Below are 22,659 nucleotides of genomic sequence, written 5' to 3'. Positions count from 1 at the left end.
TAAATTAATAAAATGTTTAAAAAAAAAAAACCCAAAACTCTAGGACATGAAGAGCCTTCCCAGAGGGCAGCCTGTGGCCTCTGCCCTGGGAAGCCCCACCCGTCCGCTGCAGCCTTGCTTCTCAGGGGGCGTGGGCCCCACCTGTCAGGGGGAGGAAGGAGCTGGGCCTGGGTCACAGAAGCCCAGTCCTGTCCTGGGGCCTGCTGACTCCCCTGGGCAGAGGCCACAGGGAGAAGCACCTGCCGTCTCGCTGGGACAGATAGAGACTGACCATGCAGATCAACCTCCCTGGCAGCATTCTCTCTTCAGCCTCGTGAATGGAAAGGACCTTGACCATACAAGGTGCCATGATCATCACTATGTTTCTGAGCCGCTCCTATGGCAACCGCCACTGTGGGGCACGATCTGCAGGTCAGGGCCCTGCCTGCAATTGTTCCAAATGTGCATGACACGCACATAAAAGAGCACCTTAGTAGCAAGGAGGAGACCTTTTCCAGCAAGGGGAGTTTAGCCGGGGGGGGGGGGGGGGGGGGGGGGTCAGTGGCCGGCCAGGCCCAAAGGCTCCTGGAAGGAAGGCCCCGCGGCTACGTTTTATCACGGCCACGATCTGTGCACCAAAGTACGCAGAACTACAATATAAGTTAGCAGTGAAAGTGCCCCAGGTGTCTTTCCCTCCCCAAAACAACTTCCTGCCTCAGGAGTGAGGAGCATTCTGACATTCCCTGGGGACTTTTGCCCTAGCTGGAGGCAGTGTGGTACCGGCTACGGACGGCCTGCTGGGGTCCCCCCCAAATCACAGGCTGAAATCCCGCTCCTCCATGTGATGGCATCAGCAGGTGAGGCCTCTGGGAGGCAGTTAGGTCAGGAGGGTGAAGCCCACGTGAAGAGCAACAGTGTCCTCATGAAACGGGCCCTGGAGAGCGCTCTCCCTGCTCCCCACCACGTGAGGACCCAAGGAGAAGCTGCCACGTGCAACCAGGTACAGGCTCTCACCAGAGCCCAACCATGGTGACACCCTGACATCAGACTCCCAGCTCCAGAACGGAGAGAAATAAGTGGCTGTGAAGCCACCGTGGTATTCGGTTAGAGCAGCCTGAGCTGCCCAAGACGGCCCCGACGGGGCTCCTTGTATCCACCCCGGACAGAACGGCCCTCAATACTTGCCAGAGAGGAAGCAATGTGGCGGAACGCTGGGAGTGAGGCCTCCTTCTGCTCCGGGAGCTGCCCCTGGCTCACCGTGGGCCACTGGGTGGGGCCGACGGGCACCAGGACAGTGAAAACCACATCCCATCAGAAACAATGAAAGGAACTGAGAATGTCCCACCCCTTGCGGACAGGTCCTGGGAGAATACATCTGCTGCCACAACTGCAAAGGGCTGTCCTGGGGAAGAGGGACTGTATCTGCTCGGAACGGCCCCAAGGGGAGGAACTGGAGCTACCCAGACTTCCCCCAAGCACCACCTTTCCATCCCGATGCTCTGAACCCCAGGACGCTGCCGCCAGGAACAAACCAGAGCAAAGAGATTTGCCTTTACACTTAAATAGTAACAAACGCCACTGGTTCTTTTAAAAACATGCAACGTGCATCCTAGAGGGACAATCGTAGAGATGAAGGAGTGACCGTTGGAGACATCCCACTTTGTCTCACTGCTGTAAGGACTGTCACCAAGTAATGTCAGCCCTCATGACATTACTTGACCTACTCATGAGACAGGGTGCAGCCTGGGGAGCTGAGGTCCCTGTGTGTGGGGATTTCTGCCCTGCGGATTATGCATAGCCAAGTGTGTCTGCCAGGAAAGGGGTAGAGGGCTGATGATGTCACAAGACATCAAGCCAGTGGAGGGTCCTCGTCTGTGTCTCCCCAGCCCCTGGCCGGCAGGAGACAGGTTCCCTTCTGTGTGCTGTGGGTGGCATGTGGCTCAGGGCACTCCCATTTCCGTGTGTCCTTCCCCATAGTCAGTGGCCCTTCGGGGAAGAAATCCCAACTTACTGCCTCTGGCCTCAGGCACCTGCGTAGGTGATCAGTAAGATTTGTTCAAAGCGAACAGCACTCTCTAAGCAGGAGATAAAAACCCAAGCCCAATTCCAACTTGTCCCGGCAACAATAACAGGATAAAGATGGGGTGGGAGCTTGGTGATAAATGCTGGGTTTGTTCTAACCTGGGCCCAAGGACCAAATCCAGCCCACAGCCTGTTTTTGTATGGCCTGTGAGCTAAGAGCAGTTTTTATCTTTTAAAAGAGACGTATGAAAAAAAAGAATACACAGCAGAGACTGTATGGGGCTCACAAGGCCTAAGATACTGACGCAGGCATCCCGCGCTCCTTCCTTCCTTGCGCCCCCCCCCCCCATGAGCAAATTTGAGGACATCAACCCACTGGTAGAGAAAATCCACTCAGGCTTCATCTGTCCTCATTGGCAAACAGACTCGAAACTTTAGCCCCGGGATAATTAAAAAGTAAAATACTGACAAGCCTCTGCAGACCTCCCTGAATGCAGTGTGGCAGGTATCGTCTGGACCGTTTGCTGAGGCTATTTCTGTCCCGAGAAAACCTGACCTGCCAGAATATCAGGCCTGAGACAGACCCACAAACCAGGAAGAGGCTCCTCTCGCTAGAGCTGCAAGGAGAACAGGAACCGACTGACCAAAGCCACTCTCCAGATCACATGATTTGCAGTTCTCAAAAAGCGGAAAGTCTCTGAGTGATGTCACAAGGATGAGTAGCCTCCCATTCCGTCAATGTCCTTCTCTGGTCAGGCCGTCCCTCACCGCCCTGATGACGTCACCTCCAAGATGATCCCCTCCCAGGCACCGGAGGCCTTTGGGGGCTAAGACGACGGACACACAACAGCCCCCCAGTTGGGGAGGGCACGTGCTGTCAGACGCAGCCGCGGACAACCCCCCGCCCCCTCTAGTCCCTGCTTGCCTGACCTGGGGAAAGACAGGGGCGCTCAAAGATGCCACAAAACCCTGTAGGTGGCAGGGTGTATGGGACCCAGACCAAGGTTCCCGATGGGAACAGGAGCCGCAGGTTTGTGCTCGGTGCACAAGGACACAGCCGGTAGGCTCAGCTCAGCTTCTGCTGTTGGGAAAATCAAGGCTTCGTGGTCAGTGGGGTTGGATTTCGGGTTCGCTATGAGAGTCTAATCATTCCCAAGAGTGCTGAGGCCGTTCATGAAATGTGGTTCACCTTAGGTCGGCACTGAAGCAATAGTAACGGGAGTGGAGAGAATTAAAAGCTTGTGCTTCGAGGAGAGATCTTGGACAACTGGGCTGTAGAATCAGAGGCCTCTTCTTAGGGAAATTTTTAGAAGTGAGGCTGGGAAGCTACTTCCTGGGAGGGGCTGGTGGTGGATGGTCGACTGAATGCAAGTAAGGAAAATTCTCCTGGGTTCCATGTGTGCCTGCCCTGGCAGAGGCACACACAAGGTACACACACACATGCACACTGCTCTGGAGGCTGTGAGCCCACTGAGTGACCACAAGGAGCCAGAGACCAAGAGGTCATGGGTGTGGTGCACAGAGGTGAGGCCGAATATACTTCCTGCCCTGGTGGGACTGTTGGGTCCCAGCTTTGAAATAAGGTACTTGGGGACTAACGCTTGCCTTGTGTGTTCCTAAGCTTCTTACTTCTTCATAATCACCAACAGGCCTAGAAGCGTCCCTCCTCACACCTCCTGGATTTGGACCTGGCACACAATAGTATTTGGTAAACATTTCTTGATCTTGATTAAATGGACTGCCAAGAAGCACAGCAAGACTCACGTATTCCTAAAATCAATACCTCCCTTTTCCTGGTAGGGGTGGAGAGAAGGTCCCTGGATTAGATTTTGGCTACCTCCTGGTTCCCTATCAGCAAGGATGAGGACAGGGGTGCACTTCGAGTTGGGGGTGGCATGTGCAACAAGCACAAGCTCACAGGTGCTGGGCCTCGACCTGGCTCTTCATACCAGACTGAGTGACCTTGGACAAGTCACTAGAATTCTCCTGGCCTCGGTTGGCTCATCTGCAAAATGAAGGGCTGGGCCGCTGAACCTCCCACTCTCCCCAGCTCTTGGCTTCAGGAGCTGCAGCTATGAGGAGCTGCTCACTTCCACACTCCCTCTAAGGGCAAGCCAAGTGTCACTGTCCTTTTATAAATATAAATGTTGCAACATGGCGGTAGAAGTCATTTTGATGACACGGTAGGGGTGATACAAGGCAGAGCTGGTACTGGGGTCTGACCTTTAAGACTGTGGTTTGGTATCTGGGCAAGAGCCAGAGTCCCTCCTGTTAGATGCAGAAAGAGCACCTTAACTGAGGTGCAAAGGGTTACAACACCGACGGTGTCTCCTTTAACCTGCTCCCACCAGGGGGATAAGCACCGTGGTCATGGTCGTTGATTTCCTGGTGAGGAATGTCAGTAACCAGCCATGGGAGCTGCACTAGGGGTGAAGCCAGGATTCAAACTCGGTCCTGCCCACACAGTCCCTGCTCCTTCCATTCCCAGCGCTGCCAACCCATTTATAGGCCTTTGCTGGCACACCATGACCCCCAGACTCCCACGATATGCTCCAACAGCCCCCATGAGCCTCAGCTCCCCCCCACCACCCGCCCTAACCGCCCTGCAGCTTCCCAGCCGCCCTCTAAGATGTGCTGGAGTCCTGGCTTCTGCGTCAGCATCCATTAATCACACCACATCTCCCCCCCCGCCCCGGTCCCGAGAGTTCACTTCTCCTTTTCCTTCCTCAAAATACCCTTCTGTCATGGCAGGAATTTGTCATCGGGCTCAAGACAACGCTGAACCAGTGAGACGTTGAGCCCACTCTGCTCCACCAAACTCAGGGGCCCTGAGGGTCTGAGGTCCAAGGGCAAACGGCTGGAAGACACAGCTGCCCAGGTATTGCTGAGCCCATGGCCACACCAGGAGCACTACAGACAGATCTGCTTGCCCAGGGGCTGCCCTGGAACAGAGCTGGCAACCTCTGCTACTGGGCCTCGACCCGACAGCCTGGGGTGGAGGGCACCCCAATACCCCATGCGCAGAGATTACCCCATGCTCCCGCTGTCGGGGTCCTGCTCTGCTGGAAACCTCTATGTGAAGAGCAGGCTCTGGAGGACAGACCTCGGTTCAAGCCTCAGCCCTACCACTTCCTGGTGCAGCAAAGAGCTGAGTGGGAGGGGCGCCTGGGTGGCTCAGTCGCTTAAGCATCTGCCTGCGGCTCAGGTCATGATCCCAGGGTCCTGGGATGGAGCCCCACATCGGGCTCCCTGCTCAGCGGAGAGTCGGCTTCTTCCTCTTCCTCTACCTGCCGCTCCCCCTGCTTGTGCTCTCTCCCTCTCTCTGACAAATAAATAAAATCTTTAAAAAAAAAAAAAAACGGCAAAAAGAGCTGAGTGGGAGTTTAGCTGTACCCCACACTGGTGCTGGGGACCAGAGCCAGAAACGACAGGTACTCAACACTCCATGTTCCAAAGACAGCCCCGGACATTTGGGGCCAGCCGTTCACACACCTCACACAGGGCCAGCTAAGAGTCAGCAGAACCAGTCCTACCACTAGCCTCCTCCCCACCTTCCAGCCTATCCGAGAAGGTGGAGAGCGGAGAAAAGGAGTCATCAGCCCGTCCTCGGCGGGAGAGTGGCATTCACGGTGGGACATGCGACCCTCACCCCGGGTCACTGAGGAGAAAACCCCAGGGGAACTGCTCAGGTGGATTAGGAAGCAGGGGGCCTCACCACCCCACTCCACGGACAGGTGCTTGCTGAGCTGGGAAGGCTCAGACCCAAGGGGTGTAGACATGAGAACAAATTGGGTTGCAGAGAGAGTCCTAGCAGAGGCCACCCTGGGCCGTGGGGGGTCTGAGGGCACCAGGACCTCAGGGGGCGGTATCTTCCTCCACTTGGGGTTTCTGTGGGCGGCAGAGAAGGAAAGGGGGCGGGTGGGGACCTGGGAGGAGACCCCGGTGGGGGGACACCAGCCCATGGCCTATGTGGCCAGACCTGAAGAAGGGATTGGACAGAAGGCGGATAGGCAGAGAGAGCCAGGATAAAATAGAGTCGGCCATGTAGACGCGGCCCCATGGCAGGGTCACCCACAGAGCCAGAGGCGGAGCAAGGCTGAAAGTGAACAGGCAGAGCGTCACTTGAGACAACCCTGCCCCTCCTCGGGCCAGCCCCAGAAGAGCCAGATTCCAAAGATGGTGGGGGAGAGGCTAAGAGCGCAGGACGCACCGCACGCTTCCACTCCAAGCCCCAGAGGGACGGGACCGTGGCCCTCCAGCAGCTGGGGGGGGGGGGGGGAGGAGGTGCAGAGGCTGCGGGGCACTGTGGACGAGCTCCTCACCATCCCGCCCCTCGGAGGGCAGATAATACCCTTAGCCCAGGTTATCAGCGAGGCTCCGTGGAGACACATGAGGAAGCCCCAGGCGTGGGGCCAGGCACAGAGCACAGGACAATGACGGTGAAGACTTCCTCCAGCTCCAGGAGCACCTTCCATCCCTCCCAAAACTTCTGTCATGCTGCTCCTCGGCCACTGCCCTCTCCTTCTCCCCACCCGGCCCCCCGAAATGCCACAAGCCCGCCTCTTCTCTGACAGCTCAGGGCCCACTCAAGCCTCCCAGAGCTTCAATATACACTCTCCAAGTCCCCCGAGTTATCGCTTAACTGTGTGGGGTATACAGTTCGTCTCTCCCCAGCCGGGGGTTCAGCTCCCAGAGAACAGGGGCTGCATCTATGGTAAGTATGTTGTCCCATCTGAACACTGTACCACAAGGCACAGGCCATCACTCAGATGCCAGAGATGTGGGCGGCCTCCCAGTGCCTCCATGGCCGGGCCACGTAAACTTGAGCGAGCCATTGAACCTCTCTGACCCTCCACAAAACGGGGAGACCATCTCAGCACTTCCGTCAGAGGGCTCTTGCGGATAATAGGACAAACCAATTAGAACCGAGCCCAGCCCCCAGTGTGTACTTCTTCATTATTCGCTGCTCGCCCCCTCCCTCCCAAATCTGATGGACTTGTTCTGAGATGTGCCCTGGGGAAGCCATAATTCTTAAAGGTCCCGGGCCATTCCAGTGGTTGAGAACCTTGTCTAAGAGAAGGCACATGGGAGGGAGAGGAAGGGAGAGACATCAGAGCTGAGAGTCAAAGGGTGACCCCCTTTATACCTCCCCAGAAATATCAGTATTTGTCAGGAAGCCAGGGCGTGGCCTTGCTCTACAGAGTCTCGGAGGCCAGCACTTAGGTACCCCCTTCTCCTGCCAGCCACCCTGGAGATATGAAGAGAAACAAGACTTGGAAGATCCAAAGAAGCCAGGGCCAGGGCTTGAGGCCTCTTGGCTGGAGTGGCTCTGTCTGCCTGGTCACTCTTTCCCTCACTCAGCATTTACTTGCCAACCAGCAGATGGTGCAGAAAATGTGCAGCTCTGCCCCTAATCCAGCTAGTGCAGAATTTGCATGTGATTAGCACGGAGCCATGGCACTGGCCTGCATTTTCCTTTTTTCTTCTTCCTTCCCCCCCACCTTTTTTTTTTTTCTTAAAAAGGGACACAAATAAAGACCTCCATACAAAATACGATCACGGCCCCAGTTCTTGAAAGAACATCAACCTACCTGACCTTTGTATCTTGCTGGAACTACCTCTTTGGATCCGATTAAAAAGCTAGAGTGTCTGCAATGGAGCTGATGACTGCCTGAGTAACTAGCTTTTGGGCTCAAAGGTAGTTTTTGGACAGATAATACCGATGACTCGTGGACTGGAAAATATGTGGATACACCAGACTTATCAGAAGGCTACAAGTGCAGAGCTGTTTTTGTAAGACAATAATAGCTACTAACTAGTACATACGCTATTTTGTAGCCAGACATATTTCCTGCAGATTTTCTCCGGGGCTTCCACCACACCAGGGCAATCCTTTTCTAGCCTTTTTTGAGGCGAAGACCGTTTTCTTACCGTTTTCTTTAGAGAAACAGGGACGCTGTGAAAAGGAGAATGCCGCCTGCACAAAGCCTCTCTCCGTGAGAGAGCTCTTAAACTACCCTCACCAGGTGACACGGGTAGAGTCCTAGTGAAAACGGACATTTTAGTGCTCAGAAAGCTAATGAGAATCAGAGATGACCAGGACGGCGTTGTGTAATTAAACCTTTTTGCAATACTTCACTTGGTATTTGCAAAGCACTTTACAATTACTGCCCTTTTCTTATTCACATGTTCTCCCATTAGCTTATTAACAATATACCTCATAAACTGGTTTCTCTGTGCCCGTAAAAGAGCCCCAGTAAACTTTATGGCTTTTTCTTGGGGCCTCTCCGACCAGCTCAGACAGCAAGCTTGACCTCCTGCTGCAGCAGCTGGGGAGCTGGGTGTTACCCCAGACTGCCGTTTAGCAACCCTGAGAAATGAATTCGGGAGCCCTAGTTCATTCAGCAGGGCTCCGACGCAGGAGATTAAAAACATCTCATCCCAGACCGGACAGTCCCTCCCTGCCATCACTCAAAAATATAGGTGACTGACCCCAATCTGGAGGTCATCGTGCAGAGGACCTTTCCAGGCTCAGATAGGTGCTTTGGGATGAGGGAACGGAGGAGGAAGGTCTAGAGTTCGAGCCTCCCTGGTGGGCACACCTCCCAGCAGGACCCGTTCGGCCGTGTGCGGGAAGCCCCGCCGCGCCGGCTAATGCGGGGAGCTACACGGGCAGACACCGACTGGTGACTCCGACCCTCACTTTCTTTCTTTCTCGCCCCTTTTGGGAATGGGAGGGCGTTACCTGACAGAAAGGCCTGCAGGGAGGACAGAGCTCGGGCGACCCCAGAGCCAGTGCGCTCTGCCCACACTCTCGGCCCCGCGGCTCCGTGACCGCCCCCAGGCAGCCGCGGCCTCTCCCCTGGCGCCGCGCGCAGGGCGGGGGCCGCTCTGCCAGGTGAGCGCCCTCCCAGGGGCCTCCCGCTCCCCGCGCTGCTGCCCGCGACTCACCTGCGTGAAATACAAGTTCATGAGCGTGAGGGTGAAGAACTGCAAGCACACGGGGAAGCAGTAGAGCAGCCAGAAGACGAAGGGGCTGAGCGCGTTGGCCGCCACGAAATCTTTGAAGTAGAAGGAGAAGAGGACCGTCCGCAGGGAGGCCCAGAAGAGGCAGAGGAAGAGGAAGACGCTCTGGTAGCTAAGCCGCTTGTGGCGGTAGCGCAGCACCAGCCAGAGCTGCACGTAGATGAACACGAAGAGCAGCGAGTAGAACACGGTGTAGACGATGGTGAGGCCGAGCTTCACGTAGGGGGGCACGGCCGGGGTCAGCGTGGGCGGCAGCGAATCGTTGCGGAGGGGGTCCCACGGCGGAGCCTCCATCGGGCCGGGGACGCTGCAGCGGGGCCGGGGGCGCCTCATCTGGGCTCGCGGCCGCCGCCGCCGCCCCCGTGGGGGTCTCCGAGCATCGCGCTCCGCCCGGAGCCCGGCGACTGGAGGAAAGAAAACAAGCCGCACTTCCTCCCCCGGCACCACATGATTCACTGGGGCGGCCTTTGTCTGCGATTGGCAGCGCCGCGCCCGCCGCCCCCGCGCGCCCCTGCACTGCCCGGGGCGCCCGCGGGCACCCACCCCGCCGCGCCGCGGCCCCGCGGCCCCGCGCCGAACGCCCACCCCGCCCCGCCCCCGCACTGCGCGTCCCCGGCGCCGCCCCGCCCCCCCGTCATCCACCGCCCCCCGTCCCGCCCCACGTCAGACACCAAGCCGCGCGCCCCCCCACACTGCCCTCCCCAGACCCCGCACCGCCTCCCGCCCCCCGCCAGATCCCGCACTGCCCCAAGTTAGACACCCAGCCGCGCGCCCCACCCACTGCCCCTTCCAGACACCGCCCCGCCCCCCTGCACAGCCCCCAGGCAGACACCACGCCGGGCGCCCCCTCCCCCGCACCGTCCCCACCAGACACCACCCCCACCGGCCCCACGCGAGACACCGCGCCCCGCACTGCCCGCTCCAGACACCGCCCCGCCCCCCGCCAGGCACCGCGCGCCCCCGCTCCACACAGCACCTGAAGCCCCCGGAACCGCCCGCCCTCGTTCGGTGCTTCCCGCTGACCCCCGCTAACTGCTGACGATGACTTACTTGTTTTGCAGAAGTTCATTCTTTTATTTCAAAACAACAACTTTGTAAGTCCTTCTTTTTTCCATTAAAATTAAAACTGACTATGAAGTGGCCGGCGTTTTTCCTTGGAAATCTCAGGCTGGGGTGATGTTTATTTCTAAATCCCGAAATGCCCAAGACAGAGCTTGTGTTTCTGAAGTTGTGTGTACCCAGAGTGAGGAAAGGAATGGTTCCTGTGGCTACGGCCTCGCTTCGGTGTTGACCAGGGCCCACGAGGGCATTTTTTCTCCTGGAGATCCACACAGCGCGCGCTGCGCCCCTCACCTCCCAGCAGCGCGCTAGTACCTCGAGGAGCTGGGGAAGGGGGCTCAGAGCCATGGAGGCCACAGGGCTCAAAGGTAAGCGTGACTGCTCTGAGCATACGGGCTCCCATTCCAATCCAGCCCAGCCAGCGGGGTGGTCGGTCCGCCAGACCCCAAGTCCGCTCTTTTGCTGCTCCCAAGAGGGTCGCTCCTCCCCGACGGAAAACTTGACTTGGGTTACGCCCCAGGGCGTCTCTCTAGCGTTACCCTGGGGTGCTGGGAGTTGTGGAGGGCTCTGGGCAGAGAGGAGATGCCAGGCTGACCTCTGGAAGCAAGTCTGAACAAGCAGTTCGGATAAACAGAGGAAAGAGGCCCGAATCTCCAAGCCTCCAGGAATTTCTTGGGACTCCTTTTCTCATCTTTATAGTCAGCTTCGTGCCTAATTGTGTGTTTTTTCTAAAACAGGCCCCGTGGAGCCTGGATCCAGCCCTGTTTTTCCTCCAAATTAGTGTTTACACTTTCCCAATATATTTCAGGTGCTTCATCAAGACCACGTGTGCCATTGGTGCTTCTTTTCTCGTTCCTCTTTTTCTTCTCATCGCCAAGAGAAAATAACCCCCCACCTCTGATCTTGTTCCCCTCAAATCCCTTCTGCACAGAGCAGCTGGAGTGATCTTTTTCTTTCTTTCCTTTCTTACCCTTTCCATGTCATTCCCACGCTTAATTCCTTTCGCTTGCCCCTCATCGTTCTGAGGATAAAGTCCACATTCCTACCCTAGCTTACCTCCCGGACTTGTCTCTCTTAATAAGTGTTAGGGTCAAACACCTCTTAACTCCCCTACACCTAGAAAACTCTTTCCACCCCTTCCTCCAACAACTGGCCAAATCCTATTCCTCCAGAAAGTTTTCCCAGACTACACCACCCACCATCTACTCAAGATTAGGTTAGAGCACCTGTGTGCTCACAGAGCAGCCTTGCATAATTGGCCAGCCACCAGACTTGTGTGTAAGCTTCCTTAGGCTAGAAACTATGCCTTGTTTACCAGTGTCTTCCCTGTGCTTGCCTGGGCATTCAAAAAATATCTGTTTATGTTTTATTATACTGAAAGAATGTAATTTGTCATCGGAGGCTCAGGCTCTGATATTTCTCCTCATCTGTAAGACCTCTATTCACAAGACCACCTTACGATCCAAGATGGCTGCTGGCTCTCCAACCATTGCATCCACTTCCCAGGCTGGCATTAGGAAGGACAGGAGAGAACTAGTGGGCACTTGTCCTTTCCTGTTTATGGAGCCTTCCCAGAAATACCACAGAATGCATCCACTTTCACCTCATTGTTAGAACTTAGTTACCTTAATGAGACAACTGCAAGAGAGATTAGGAAATGTAGTTTTGGTGGTGGTTTTTTGGTTTTTTTGTTTGTTTGTTTTTCTTTGTAGTTATTCCATATGGCTAAAAGTCAAGGTTCTGTTACTATGGACAAAGAGGAGAATGGATCTGGGGAGGAACTAGCAGTCTTTACCAGCATCAAATGTGCTTTTTACCATCCTTACATTTTTGAAAATAAAAACCATATAAAATGCTTCCACTTAATATAATGCAACATACCTTGTACACTTGCAAAATACCTTCACTGCTCCCCACAAGAATCATTTTCTGTGTCCAGCTTGAAATCTAGGACCTGTGGGTGATAATCATTCCTCCTTTAATTCTGCCACGACCCCATCTCAATATTCTGATCTCCTAGATTAAGTTATCGATTACTAATTTATCCTATATAAACAGAAGAAAATTAAAAGTAAAAAGCAATTAGTTAAAATAGACATAATTATACATAAGACACAGCAAGAAAGAAAATATAAGTAAAAGTTAGAGTCCTTATTTTTGCAAGTGGTTACAAGACTCTGTTATAAAACTATACAAATTTAGGACTCCTCTCTTAAATGCATATTATAAAATCTCCCTTTTATTAAGCATCTCAGCTAATCAGGGGATAACTCTCATGTCTGAGGGAATCTGTGTATGTTAATTTTTTAAACAAAATCCATTGTTTCCCATTGGACATACCAGTACAAGAGAGCCCATCACAGCTAGATTCTATTGGCTTCCTTTTGCCAATATAACAGCAACCTTACGTCCCCTTGAGTGTCACTATCATCAAAGTCAACACTAACTCCCCCTTTTTGCAATCTCAACCACTGGTATGAAGAGTCTGAAAGAGCCTGTGTCTCCATTTCAATCTCAAGGAAACTATGCTTGAGTCCCCTGCTAGAAGAATTCCTCCTTGGTTGCTGTGACCTTCAAACTAGCAAAGCCCAAAAGAGAAGGGAACAAAAACAAACACTTTGCAAATGTGTCATTTGGTGTATTAGAGATGTCATCCTCTTGGATCCTGTACCTATGGCTCCTGGCTGCAGGAGAAACACCATATATTGGCCCTGAGGTCAGAAGATGTCTTATGAATACAGGACAGTCATATTGTCTATACAGGCATGTCTTCCAGCAGGCACTAAGTCTACAATTGATCATTCCATTATTCTATAAGCCAGCTGCTACCAAGGGATGGATATTAGCCCACTTCATTTCTTCTTTTGGTATAACGTGAGGTCCTTAGTCAGAAGCAATATTGTATGGAATACCATGATGATGAACAAGGCACTCAGAAAGTCTGAACATGATAGCATAGGCATGGTGGGCAAAGAAAGTAAATCCAAGTTCAGAAGCATTGTCTATTCCAGTGAGGACAAATCACTGATCCCCTCCATGAGTAAAGAAGTCTATATAACCTGCTTCCAGGTGGCTGTGTAGGACCTCCTCTGAATTCGGTACCTTTTGGAACACTCACAGTTGTTTAGTGATGCAGGAAAGAAGCCAGGTCAGCCTTGGAAGGGGAAGTCTAAATTGTTAAAAACCTGGATAATTTCAGTCTCTGCCCACTTGGTCACTGTATCCATGACCCACTGAATAAGCTGTGGGCTAGCTGGGGAGAGAAGTTGACTTACACCCATGGGACAAGTTAACCTGTCCTCTTAAATATTGAGAGTCTCCAGTGTTACTGGGTCTTTTGATGACCTGACTTGGTGGCTTGATGGATCAAAATAACATCAGGCTCAAGATGGGCAGATCAGACTGCCTGGTAAATTGACTTTCTTGATAAGGCATTCAGGTTCTTCCATGGCCCAGTAGCAAGCTAAATATTTTTCTCAAAAAGGAAAATAATTACTTGAGAAAGAAGGTATGGGGTTTTTCCAAAACACTGATAGTTGACACTGTGATTCTAATAGGGTTTGTCACAAGTCCCACACATGCTTCCAATCGCCATTGACACTTGGAGCACCACTGGATCCACTAGGTTGAAGATGTAGAGTTGATTGCACTGCGGCCGGAACAAGATGGAGAGTCTTCTTTATCTCTAGGCCAGTCCTCAAAATTAGCACCTTGAGTCACCCAGTAAGTGGGTCAGAGAAGCACACCTAATGTGACAAATGTTCCTTCCACAGGGGACTTTGAAGCATTGTCTCTCTCTCTTTCCCATAGGGGGTTGTGTGAGGTGCAACAGCTCTTCCTTTGCTTTGGAGAAGCTATCTTAACCTACCTAGATCACTAGACTCTCTAAATTGTCTCCTAAGGTCACAAGCCCCTGTAGGTTCCTGAAACTTATATCCCACACTATGATTTGCATGTTTCTTACTAACATATCTAGAATAACTACGATGCGTGCTCTTTAGGTCCTCAAGCATGATATCATCGATGTATTAGTCACTGTGATATCCTAAAGAATGGTGAGATTATCACAATTTCTGTAGACCAGATTGTGGCATGGAATCAGAGTTGCTGGAACTCTGAAGCGAGATGGGAAGCCATCCTTGCCTATGTTTTTGGAGTTCTTTGCTTAATGGGAAATGAGAAAAGAGCATTTCCTCCATGGGCTGTGTGGATTTGCTGTACAAAGTCACCACCTTATTAAGCTTATGATATCCATTGTCACTCTCCAAGACCTGCCCATCTGGACAGTTAAATGTGGATGTTGTAGAAAGTTACTACTTCTGTAGCATTCAAGGTCAGGCCTAAGAATTGCATAGGGGTACAAGCCATCTGTTAATGACTTGTCAGATCTGGAGCATTTTGGTTTGCTTCTATCACATGGATTATGTAGGGCCATAGAGAACTGCCCATCTATTTTGGTGCTAGGGCTCATGATTAACTAGTTTCTGCCAAAGATATCTGATGGGCAGACAATGCTGATTCCCAGACTGGCCCTGAGAATGGTGACAGTCAGCATGCCTTCCACTGAGATGCGCTTACCTCTCCCGGTGGTTGTGCCACCACTGACCTCTGGCACCTGGAATCCTGGCAAATATGAGGGAGTCTGTTTAGTAGCTCTCAACAGCATCCCTGGTGTACACGAAATAGCCATGACCGTGCTTTTGAGAGATGGTGGCATTTCTCTCACCAATGGATTTCTCAATGCCTTGATGAAAGGAGCATCTTTCCGGTCCCTCTCAGGGAACAGAGTTAGGGGACTGGTGAATGGGTCATACACAATATATCCACACCAGCATTCCTATTTCCTTGGATCCTGCTTCTCCATTAGGCCAAAGGAATTCATGTGTTTCAACTTCTCTTGGTGTGGGCCATCAGGTTTCACTCAACCAAGCAAGCAAGCAAACAGAACCACTCTCCCCTACTCCAGGAAGGACATTGAGCTAGAATCTCTTGGGAAGGAAACATCCTGTTCCTCCCTCCATGGTTTAGCCCCCTCAGAATTGATTCCCTCACGTATCCCCAAGACTTCTGCCAATATAAAGAGCAAAATCTTGCCCTTACTTTGATGTGTAAGTCTCCCTCATCCAGGTTTGGCTTTATAACATGAGGAACATGTTGGTTTTGGTCTGAAGACCAATGAGACCAAGACAATGAGAAGAAGGGAGGTACAAAGGGACTTGCCCCCCACCCCTCACCACAAAGCGACTTCCTCAGGCAAGAACATTATAGGTCTTCAAGCAAATGAAGAACAGCAGGGAGAAGGGGCTACTTCCTAAAACAAGGGAAGCTTTGTGCGCTGTGAATCCTCAGTTCCACGTGTCCCATTTCTCACTCTTTCCAATCAGTCCCCTAACCACCAACAAGAAACGAGAGGAGGCTGTGAATCTAACAGATGTTGGGAATCAGGAACCCACAGAATCTGCCTTTTGGTTTGAGATGCTGTTGCAAAAGGTAAGATATTCTTTCAGTAGTCATTGAAAGCCCTTCGTTTTCAGACTGCCTTGAACGATTATTTAAGACTTGGTCATTCACTCCTTAATCTTTCCAGTCATTGGGATCAACCACTCCACCTCACAGTTCTTGACTTTGTGCCCTTCATGCTGTGCTCTGGAAGCAACTGCTTGGTGTCTCAATGCCCTAACTTCAGTGGGAACTTCATTGTACTGGGTGATTGCTACAAGCGACCACAAGTAATCATTTGTGCATGAACTGTCTTAATGCTACTTGAATTTTAATTGTCATTAAATCCAAGCAGGCTAGATAATCAAGCTCAAATTCTCCCCCCATTTCCTGAGGGTGTGTTGCTGCCAACCCTCCTGGTGTCAATTTCTGTATTTTTCAGGGTTCTTGATTGCAAGCAATAGAAATAATTGGGCATCTCTGTACAGTTTTCCTCCTTTTATGAGGATGCCAGTCATATTGGATTAGGACCCACGCTAAGACCTCATCTTCTTTATTTTTTATTAAATGTTGGTTAGTTTAAGCAGATAAAGAATGTATCAAAAGGCACATTACGCAGCTTACAAAATCTTCAGGACTTCTGAAGGAATGTGGAGGCTAGGAGAGAGGAATGATGCCCCAAACAATGCTGCGGAACAATCGAGTACTCCCACCACCAGCTCTGATGTGGTACTATGCATCACAAGCTACACCAAGCCTGGACACTGGAGACTGCCTATATCAGCTGCAAATGAAAACAGTTGCAGAGCACAGAAAACCTGGTTAATAAATAGGTTAAAAAGAAATGCTTCTTTTTCTCCAGTATCTTGAAGTCAGTTGTTGCCAAACCTGGATTCAACTGTCCCCAAAATCTGCCGAGGACCCTGGCTCTTTTGATCTGCTCTACCACCCTCAGCATACTGGCTCTAACAACTCCTCAGGGTTGCGCCCTCATGGTGGCCACATGGCTGCTGCAGCCCTAGATCAGACATTCACGGTCAAGGAAGAAATCGGGAGAAGATGGAGAGGGTGACTCCCATAGCTGAAGAGAGTTTTTTCCCAGGGTTCTCACGACAAACCTCCACCTGTATTCCCCTGGCCACAAGTGTGCCATACGCTCATCTAGTGATGCGAAGGAAGCCGAGAAAGCACACATTTGGCATGACCAGGCTCCACAGTAGGGGCAGGTGAGGGAAAGGGGTTGTGATGGGCGTTGGGTGAGGGAATCTCTCTCTAGAATAAGATGACACAGCATGCTTCTCTGAGTCAAGAACTTCCAATTCAAAGTCTGGGGCAAGGCCATCTGATTGGCAGAGCTTGGACCACGTTCCCACATCCTCGGAGCAGTGGTGGCTGGAAGCATAAGCATCTAGCATCTTCAGTGTCTTTGGTGGGAGCTCCTACTTCCTAAAGTAGGAAGCTCCCCGATGTGGGAAGGGAGTTCAGATGCTGCAAGGCCAACATGGTGACAGAGATCTTCCTGCATTGTTACAGACCTTCCCAGATCATCGTCTCCACGCAGTTGAAAGTTTAGAGTCGACTTTTGGGGAAACAGATATAACATTTACATGAAATGATTATTTCATATATATGTGTGAAATTTTGTAAATTATCTGTCAGCTGTCCTCAGAAATTCTTTCAAATATTTAAAGGGTGAGAAGAAGGCAGTCCAAAGAAGGAAAGCTGCTTTGCCCCTTGGCTGGTTGTTGAGGTCCGGCTACCACGAGGCATCTCTCCCAGCTCCAAACTTCCTGTCCCGACTGAGGGTGCAGCTATCCAGGATCCCCCAGCTGCACAACTGCCCCAGGCCTGTGGGCCACGGCGTGCCCACACTGCAGGCCTTTGCCATACCCTCCCCGTGCTCCATGCCCCCTAAAATGCATCTGTGTTCCACTCCAGAAGACTAGGATTTCCAAGGCGGTAAGAAGCTCATTTAGATAAATAGATCCTTGCTGGTACTCTCCTGGGAAAGAGCAGCCTGTCCTATTCAGTAGGACAGGTGTCCTATTCTGTGCTGATTTCAGCTACTGAAATGTAGGATAGTTAGAAACCACAAAACCATCGCAGCCTGTTCCGTCTAGGATATTAATAAAGGCCCCTAGAAGGCCCACACTCACAGGGAGAAGCAATCAGCTGAAGGAGGCGTGGCCCCCCGAGGCGACAGGAGCTCTGCTTAACCAGATTCATAGATGTCAATTGTTAGACGAAACCTCTCAGCAGTTCCACTAGCCCCAGAATTATTTCTGGCTTACATTTTTAAAATTCACCCCCTGAAAACTTTGTGTCATGTGGCTTTGCCAGATTCCACTCCTGAAAGATTCTGTTTTGCTCTAAGCGAGGACAGTTTTGTCCTGCTTTGCCAAACCAAAACTGACAGAAAAGCCTAACGATCGCTTCATTTTCATGATCAGCACGTAGTAGGTGTTTGATTTATTATCGGATGAGCCACTGATTCACTGGCTGCCGTTCCTGTTCATAGCCATTTCTTGTGGGGTTTTTGGTCTAAATTGCAGTCTTAAACTTTGAACATTAAGGGTTTCAAAGATTTCAGGAATGCTGAGAGATTTAAGGGGGAGTAGGTGAGACAGCATGAGTGAGAAAGGTTTTGCAAGCTGAGATTATTCTTGGGTAAGTTCCTATTTCAACAAATAAATCTTACTTTTTGTGAAATATGAATGACTTGCACACTTGTTTTTTGCTCTCACGCTTGTAATTTCTAAATTAAAAGAGTACAGGGGCGCCTGGGCGGCTCAGTTGGTTGGACATCTGACTCCTGGTTTAGGCTCAGGTCATGATCTCGGGGTCATGGGATCGAGTCCCACATCCGGCTCCTTGCTCAGCGGGGAGCCTGCTTCTCCCTCAGCCTGCCGCTCCCCCTGCTTGTGCTCTCTCTCTCTGACAAATAAATAAATAAAATCTTTAAAAAAAAAAAAGTTTCATCCTTCCCAATAAGAAGCATATCAGATTTTAATTCAGTCAGGTAGCCACAGTGGGATTATTTGTAACAAACTCCAAATCTAGGACAATGCTTAACCTGTGTCTAGCAAACAGACAGATGGTGCAGCCCTCCCAGGGTTGCTCAGAAGTGCTCTTTTCATGATTCAGTAATCTCATTAAAACTTTGGCATTAAGTGGATCTGGGGTAAAAAAGGAACTTAGTACACATTGGGGCCCACAGATGTCAAGAGCGTTGAATACTGCCTACTTGCCTGAAAACAGAACGAAAAGTTGACTACCATTGAATACCCAAAAGCATGTCAACATCATACTCTGCTCCAGGGAAGTAATTTTCAGTGGTTTGCTCAAGTTTCAGAGGGAAAACTAGATCCAGTGCTTTCCAGGATTTCTTGGAAAGGCACTTAAGCTGCCGGCCATTGCTCCACATTCTTCTTCATAACCCGTTATTGTCCCTAGAAAATGTAGTGCTTCAAGTAGGACATGCGGAAGAGGAAGCCGATTCCATCTATGGCATTTCATTATGTCCCAGGGCCTGAGAATAACCATATCTTATTTTCAGAGGTGGAAGGTTCGTGCACAACAGGGAAAACTAGCTGTTAAGATTATATGACAGTTCTCCCGGGCACACACACGGTTAGCCCAGAGAGCGGCTGGAATCTGTCCCATGAGCTCTGCAGAAAGGCTTGCTGACATCAGAAAGGATGAGTACCCAACTTTTACATCAACATGGATGGGACTGGAGGAGATTACGTTAAGTGAAATAAGTCAAGCAGAGAAAGTCAATTATCATATGGTTTCACCTATTTGTGGAACATAAGGAATAGCATGGAGGACATTAGGAGAAGGAAGGGAAAAATGAAGGGGAGGAAATCGGAGGGGGAGAAGAACCATGAGAGACTATGGACTCTGAGAAACAAACTGAGAGTTCTAGAGGGGAGAGGGGTGGGGGGATGGGTTAGCCTGGTGATGGGTATTAAGGAGGGTACGTACTGCATGGAGTACTGGGTGTTATATGAAAACAATGAATTGTGGATCACCACATCAAGAACTAATGATGTACTGTATGGTGACTAACATAATATAATACAGTAAAATTTAAAAGAAAGAAAGAAAGAAAGAAAGTAAGAAAGAAAGAAAGAAAAGCTTGCTGACAGCCACGGCACAGGGCAGAAGGAATGAAGGTGAGGGGTGTGCATCCCAAGTCATTCTGAGAAAGCAGTTCCAGAGACTGAGCTGGAGCCAGGTTTCATGGGTCCTGAAGCTTCCTCAGTGTTGGAGACCCTCTTTAAGGAAAGAAAAACAAACCTACAAATACAAAATTAGTTAAAGTTTAAGAAGCTGACCAGTACCACAAATATCACAAAATCCAGAAGATGAATGCAGTAATTTTACTAATTAATCATCCGAGACATTTCTAAAATACCTTGTTCCCTATATTTTCTGGCTGTCTACGCCTCTTCACAGAAGAATGACTCTGTAATCTTCTGTAGAAACAATAGAAAGATCATTCTTCTCACTTAGCATGATTAATCAAATACTGGTTTTATTACTGAAGTTCAGACAAGCTTCAGCTTCACAACTAGTTAATGGTAGTCATGTAGATTTTTAGGATTCTTGTCCATTTGGGAAAACTTCAATGAGCTTTTCTTTCCCTTATGGTCCATAGTTTTCAGGGCATGTCCAGTTCTCCTGGGCAGTGCTGAGTGTTAAGTAGTCTTTGAATCAATAGCACTCATTACCCAGTTGGTGGTGATGGCCCTGTCCGGATGTATGAAAAGTTTAAGTTCTCTATATTTCAGGTCCCATCTGCTGCAAGGGAAAACAAAGGCCACAGCAAGGAAAAAACGCAGGCCAGCACTTGGGGCCCCAAGGCTTGGCCACACCCAGAGCCTCATTTGCATTTTTCCTGTGAGGCCGCACATAGTGACGCTTTGTACTTGGAGAGGGAAGAATGAGCTCCCTGCCCACGGTGCCAGGGAGCGGCCTCCACCATCGTCCAGTCTGGAGACCAGGGCAAGAGGGAAAGAAAGAGAAGGAAAGTAGGCAAACCTCGGGACCCTGCGGAGGGTGGGGCAGGGCTGCTGGCGGTCCGTGTGGTCAGGTCTCGTAGGATTTCAGCCGACAGATGCCCTGGGAACAGACCCACCCTTCTAGAGGAGATAGAGAATTGAAACTTGGTGCAAAGCATCTAGCAGCAGATTCTTGACAAAATGCTTGCCAATCATGCTCTCAAAATGTGAAACCGTACCAGGGATAATAATTCCAACAGCTATCGTGCTGATCCCTTGTACTGCCCTGAGAATAAGGAAACTAGCTGTAGGAGTTTGCTAGGGCTGCCATAACGTAGTACCACAGGCCGTGTGGCTTACACAACAGAAAGTCATTTTCTCGCACTTCTAGAGGCTAGGAGTCCAGGATCAGGATGCCAGCACCATGGGGTCCTGGCGAGGACTCTTCCTGGTCACCTGCTTGCTGCATCGTCACATGCTGGAGTGAAAGTAAGCCCTCTGGTGCTTCTTCTTATAAGGGCACTAATCCCACCACGAGGGCCCCACCCTCGTCACCTCTCCTGACCCAATAATCTCCCAAATGCCCCAGCTCCAAATACCATCACATGGGGGGTTAGGCTTTTGACACATGAATTTTGGGAGAGACCTAATTCAGTTCATAGTGCCAGCTAAATGAAGGAGCTGGTGAGTGACTGAGCCACTCCCCTCTGCCCATAGTAAGAGCACAAAGCCACACCATGGCCACAGCAGCCCTGGCCGGTCCACCACGTGCTGCCTCAGCACATCTCGGTCAGGGGAACATGCCTTCTGCGTGGACAAACTCAACAACCAAGCTTCAGGACAATCTCCCATGATAATGCAGCGAGAGCCCTCCACCAAAGGGCATGCAGCCTGAACCCCCTCCCATCAGTAAGCAGAGTAGATGGCTGAGCCAGATGCCCCAGAGGAGCAAGTAGGCCATTGGCAAGCCCAGTGCTAAGCTGCTGGAAATGGGTCAGAAATGGGTCTCTCTGGGCCCTGTGTGGGGCGGACAGGTACTGTGCCTCACTGCTTTAAACACAGCCTTGCTGATAACCATGGCTCTTCATGTCCAAACTAGGTGATCCATCCACAGGACTATTGTGAAAAGGTGAAAAAGTATGCATGTGAGCCCTTAGCCCTGTATCTGGAAGATTCCACCAGCTGGGAGCAGGGAACAGTGCTGCCGCTGACAGTTCCGTGGTGGTGATGGGGGACCATTGGTGGTGAGGGGTGTATGCTGGTCCGTCTGTCCCCTCTGATCTCATTGCCCCTATAATGAAAGTGATTCAGCTGCACGTGCCCTGAAATGAGCAGTCACTTAGGAGACCGTGTGATTCCTCAGCTCCAGGGCTGAGAATCACGAGATTAAGATGCGAAGAGAAGGAAGTGTAGCACTAGGGAGGGCTCAAGGGACAAGCAAGAACTAGGAGTGCAAAAAAAGGAAGGCGTGGTGGACAGAGGAGAAGAGGGGTCAGATAGGACGGGTTGTGTGGGCTGTGGGGAGAGACGGGAAGCAGGTTTGGGATCACCCAGAGGAAGCCGGAGCGTGAGAAGGTGGGGGGGAGCAGGGCCAAGGACTGGAATTAAATATGCTCGAGGAAAAGCAAACAAGCAAACAAACCAACAACAATCATCTCTAAGGTGTTAGAAGAAAACATCTTCAAGCATAGTATTTCAGGCATTTCTAAGTATATCCCCATTCATTTAATATACTGTTCTCTCTGGCCAACAGTGATGAAAGGCTCAGAGAGGTTAGGAGACTTCCCTGAAGGCACACAGCTCACTGAGGGCAGTGCTGGACTAGGAAGCCTCATGTCTAGCTCTGAGCCACTGCACAATGCTGCCCCAAACCCTCCCCCACAAACCCTCCCCCACCCCCGCCAGCCCAGGATGAGACCACAGCCAATTCCTGGGGCCACTGGGGCAGGTGACTTTATAAACTGTAACTGGCCCCCACCTGGCCTGCTGTCCTTTAATATGTAGCCATGTGCTGGACTCTGGTCAGCCCAGCAAGGACAGTGAGCCCCAGGGCACGGGGCAGCCCGCTCTGCTGTGCTCCAGTAAGAGCTGTTCAAGTGAGCACTTTGCAGTGGCATTTTAACTATGA

General features: G+C 51.2%; 1 protein-coding gene across 2 annotated transcripts in view; it reads right to left on the bottom strand.

Moving 5' to 3' along the window:
* Positions 1-9,498, bottom strand: part of GPR137B (G protein-coupled receptor 137B) — a 46,585-nt gene extending 37,087 nt beyond the window's left edge. Inside the window, exon 1 of one of the 2 annotated variants that reach the window (XR_004924978.2) lies at positions 8,953-9,498. Coding sequence is in view for 1 of the 2 variants with exons in the window: in XM_036116946.2 (XP_035972839.1) it covers positions 8,953-9,360 (408 nt within the window). In the remaining variant the exon portion in view is untranslated. The remainder of the gene's footprint in view (positions 1-8,952) is intronic. The other variant, XM_036116946.2, reaches the window with a different exon arrangement.
* Between the last annotated feature and the right edge of the window lie 13,161 nt (positions 9,499-22,659).

The sequence above is a fragment of the Halichoerus grypus genome, chromosome 7 (genome assembly GCF_964656455.1).
Source record: "Halichoerus grypus chromosome 7, mHalGry1.hap1.1, whole genome shotgun sequence".
NCBI classification, from domain to species: domain Eukaryota; kingdom Metazoa; phylum Chordata; class Mammalia; order Carnivora; family Phocidae; genus Halichoerus; species Halichoerus grypus.
This window is presented reverse-complemented; position numbering and strand designations above follow the sequence as displayed.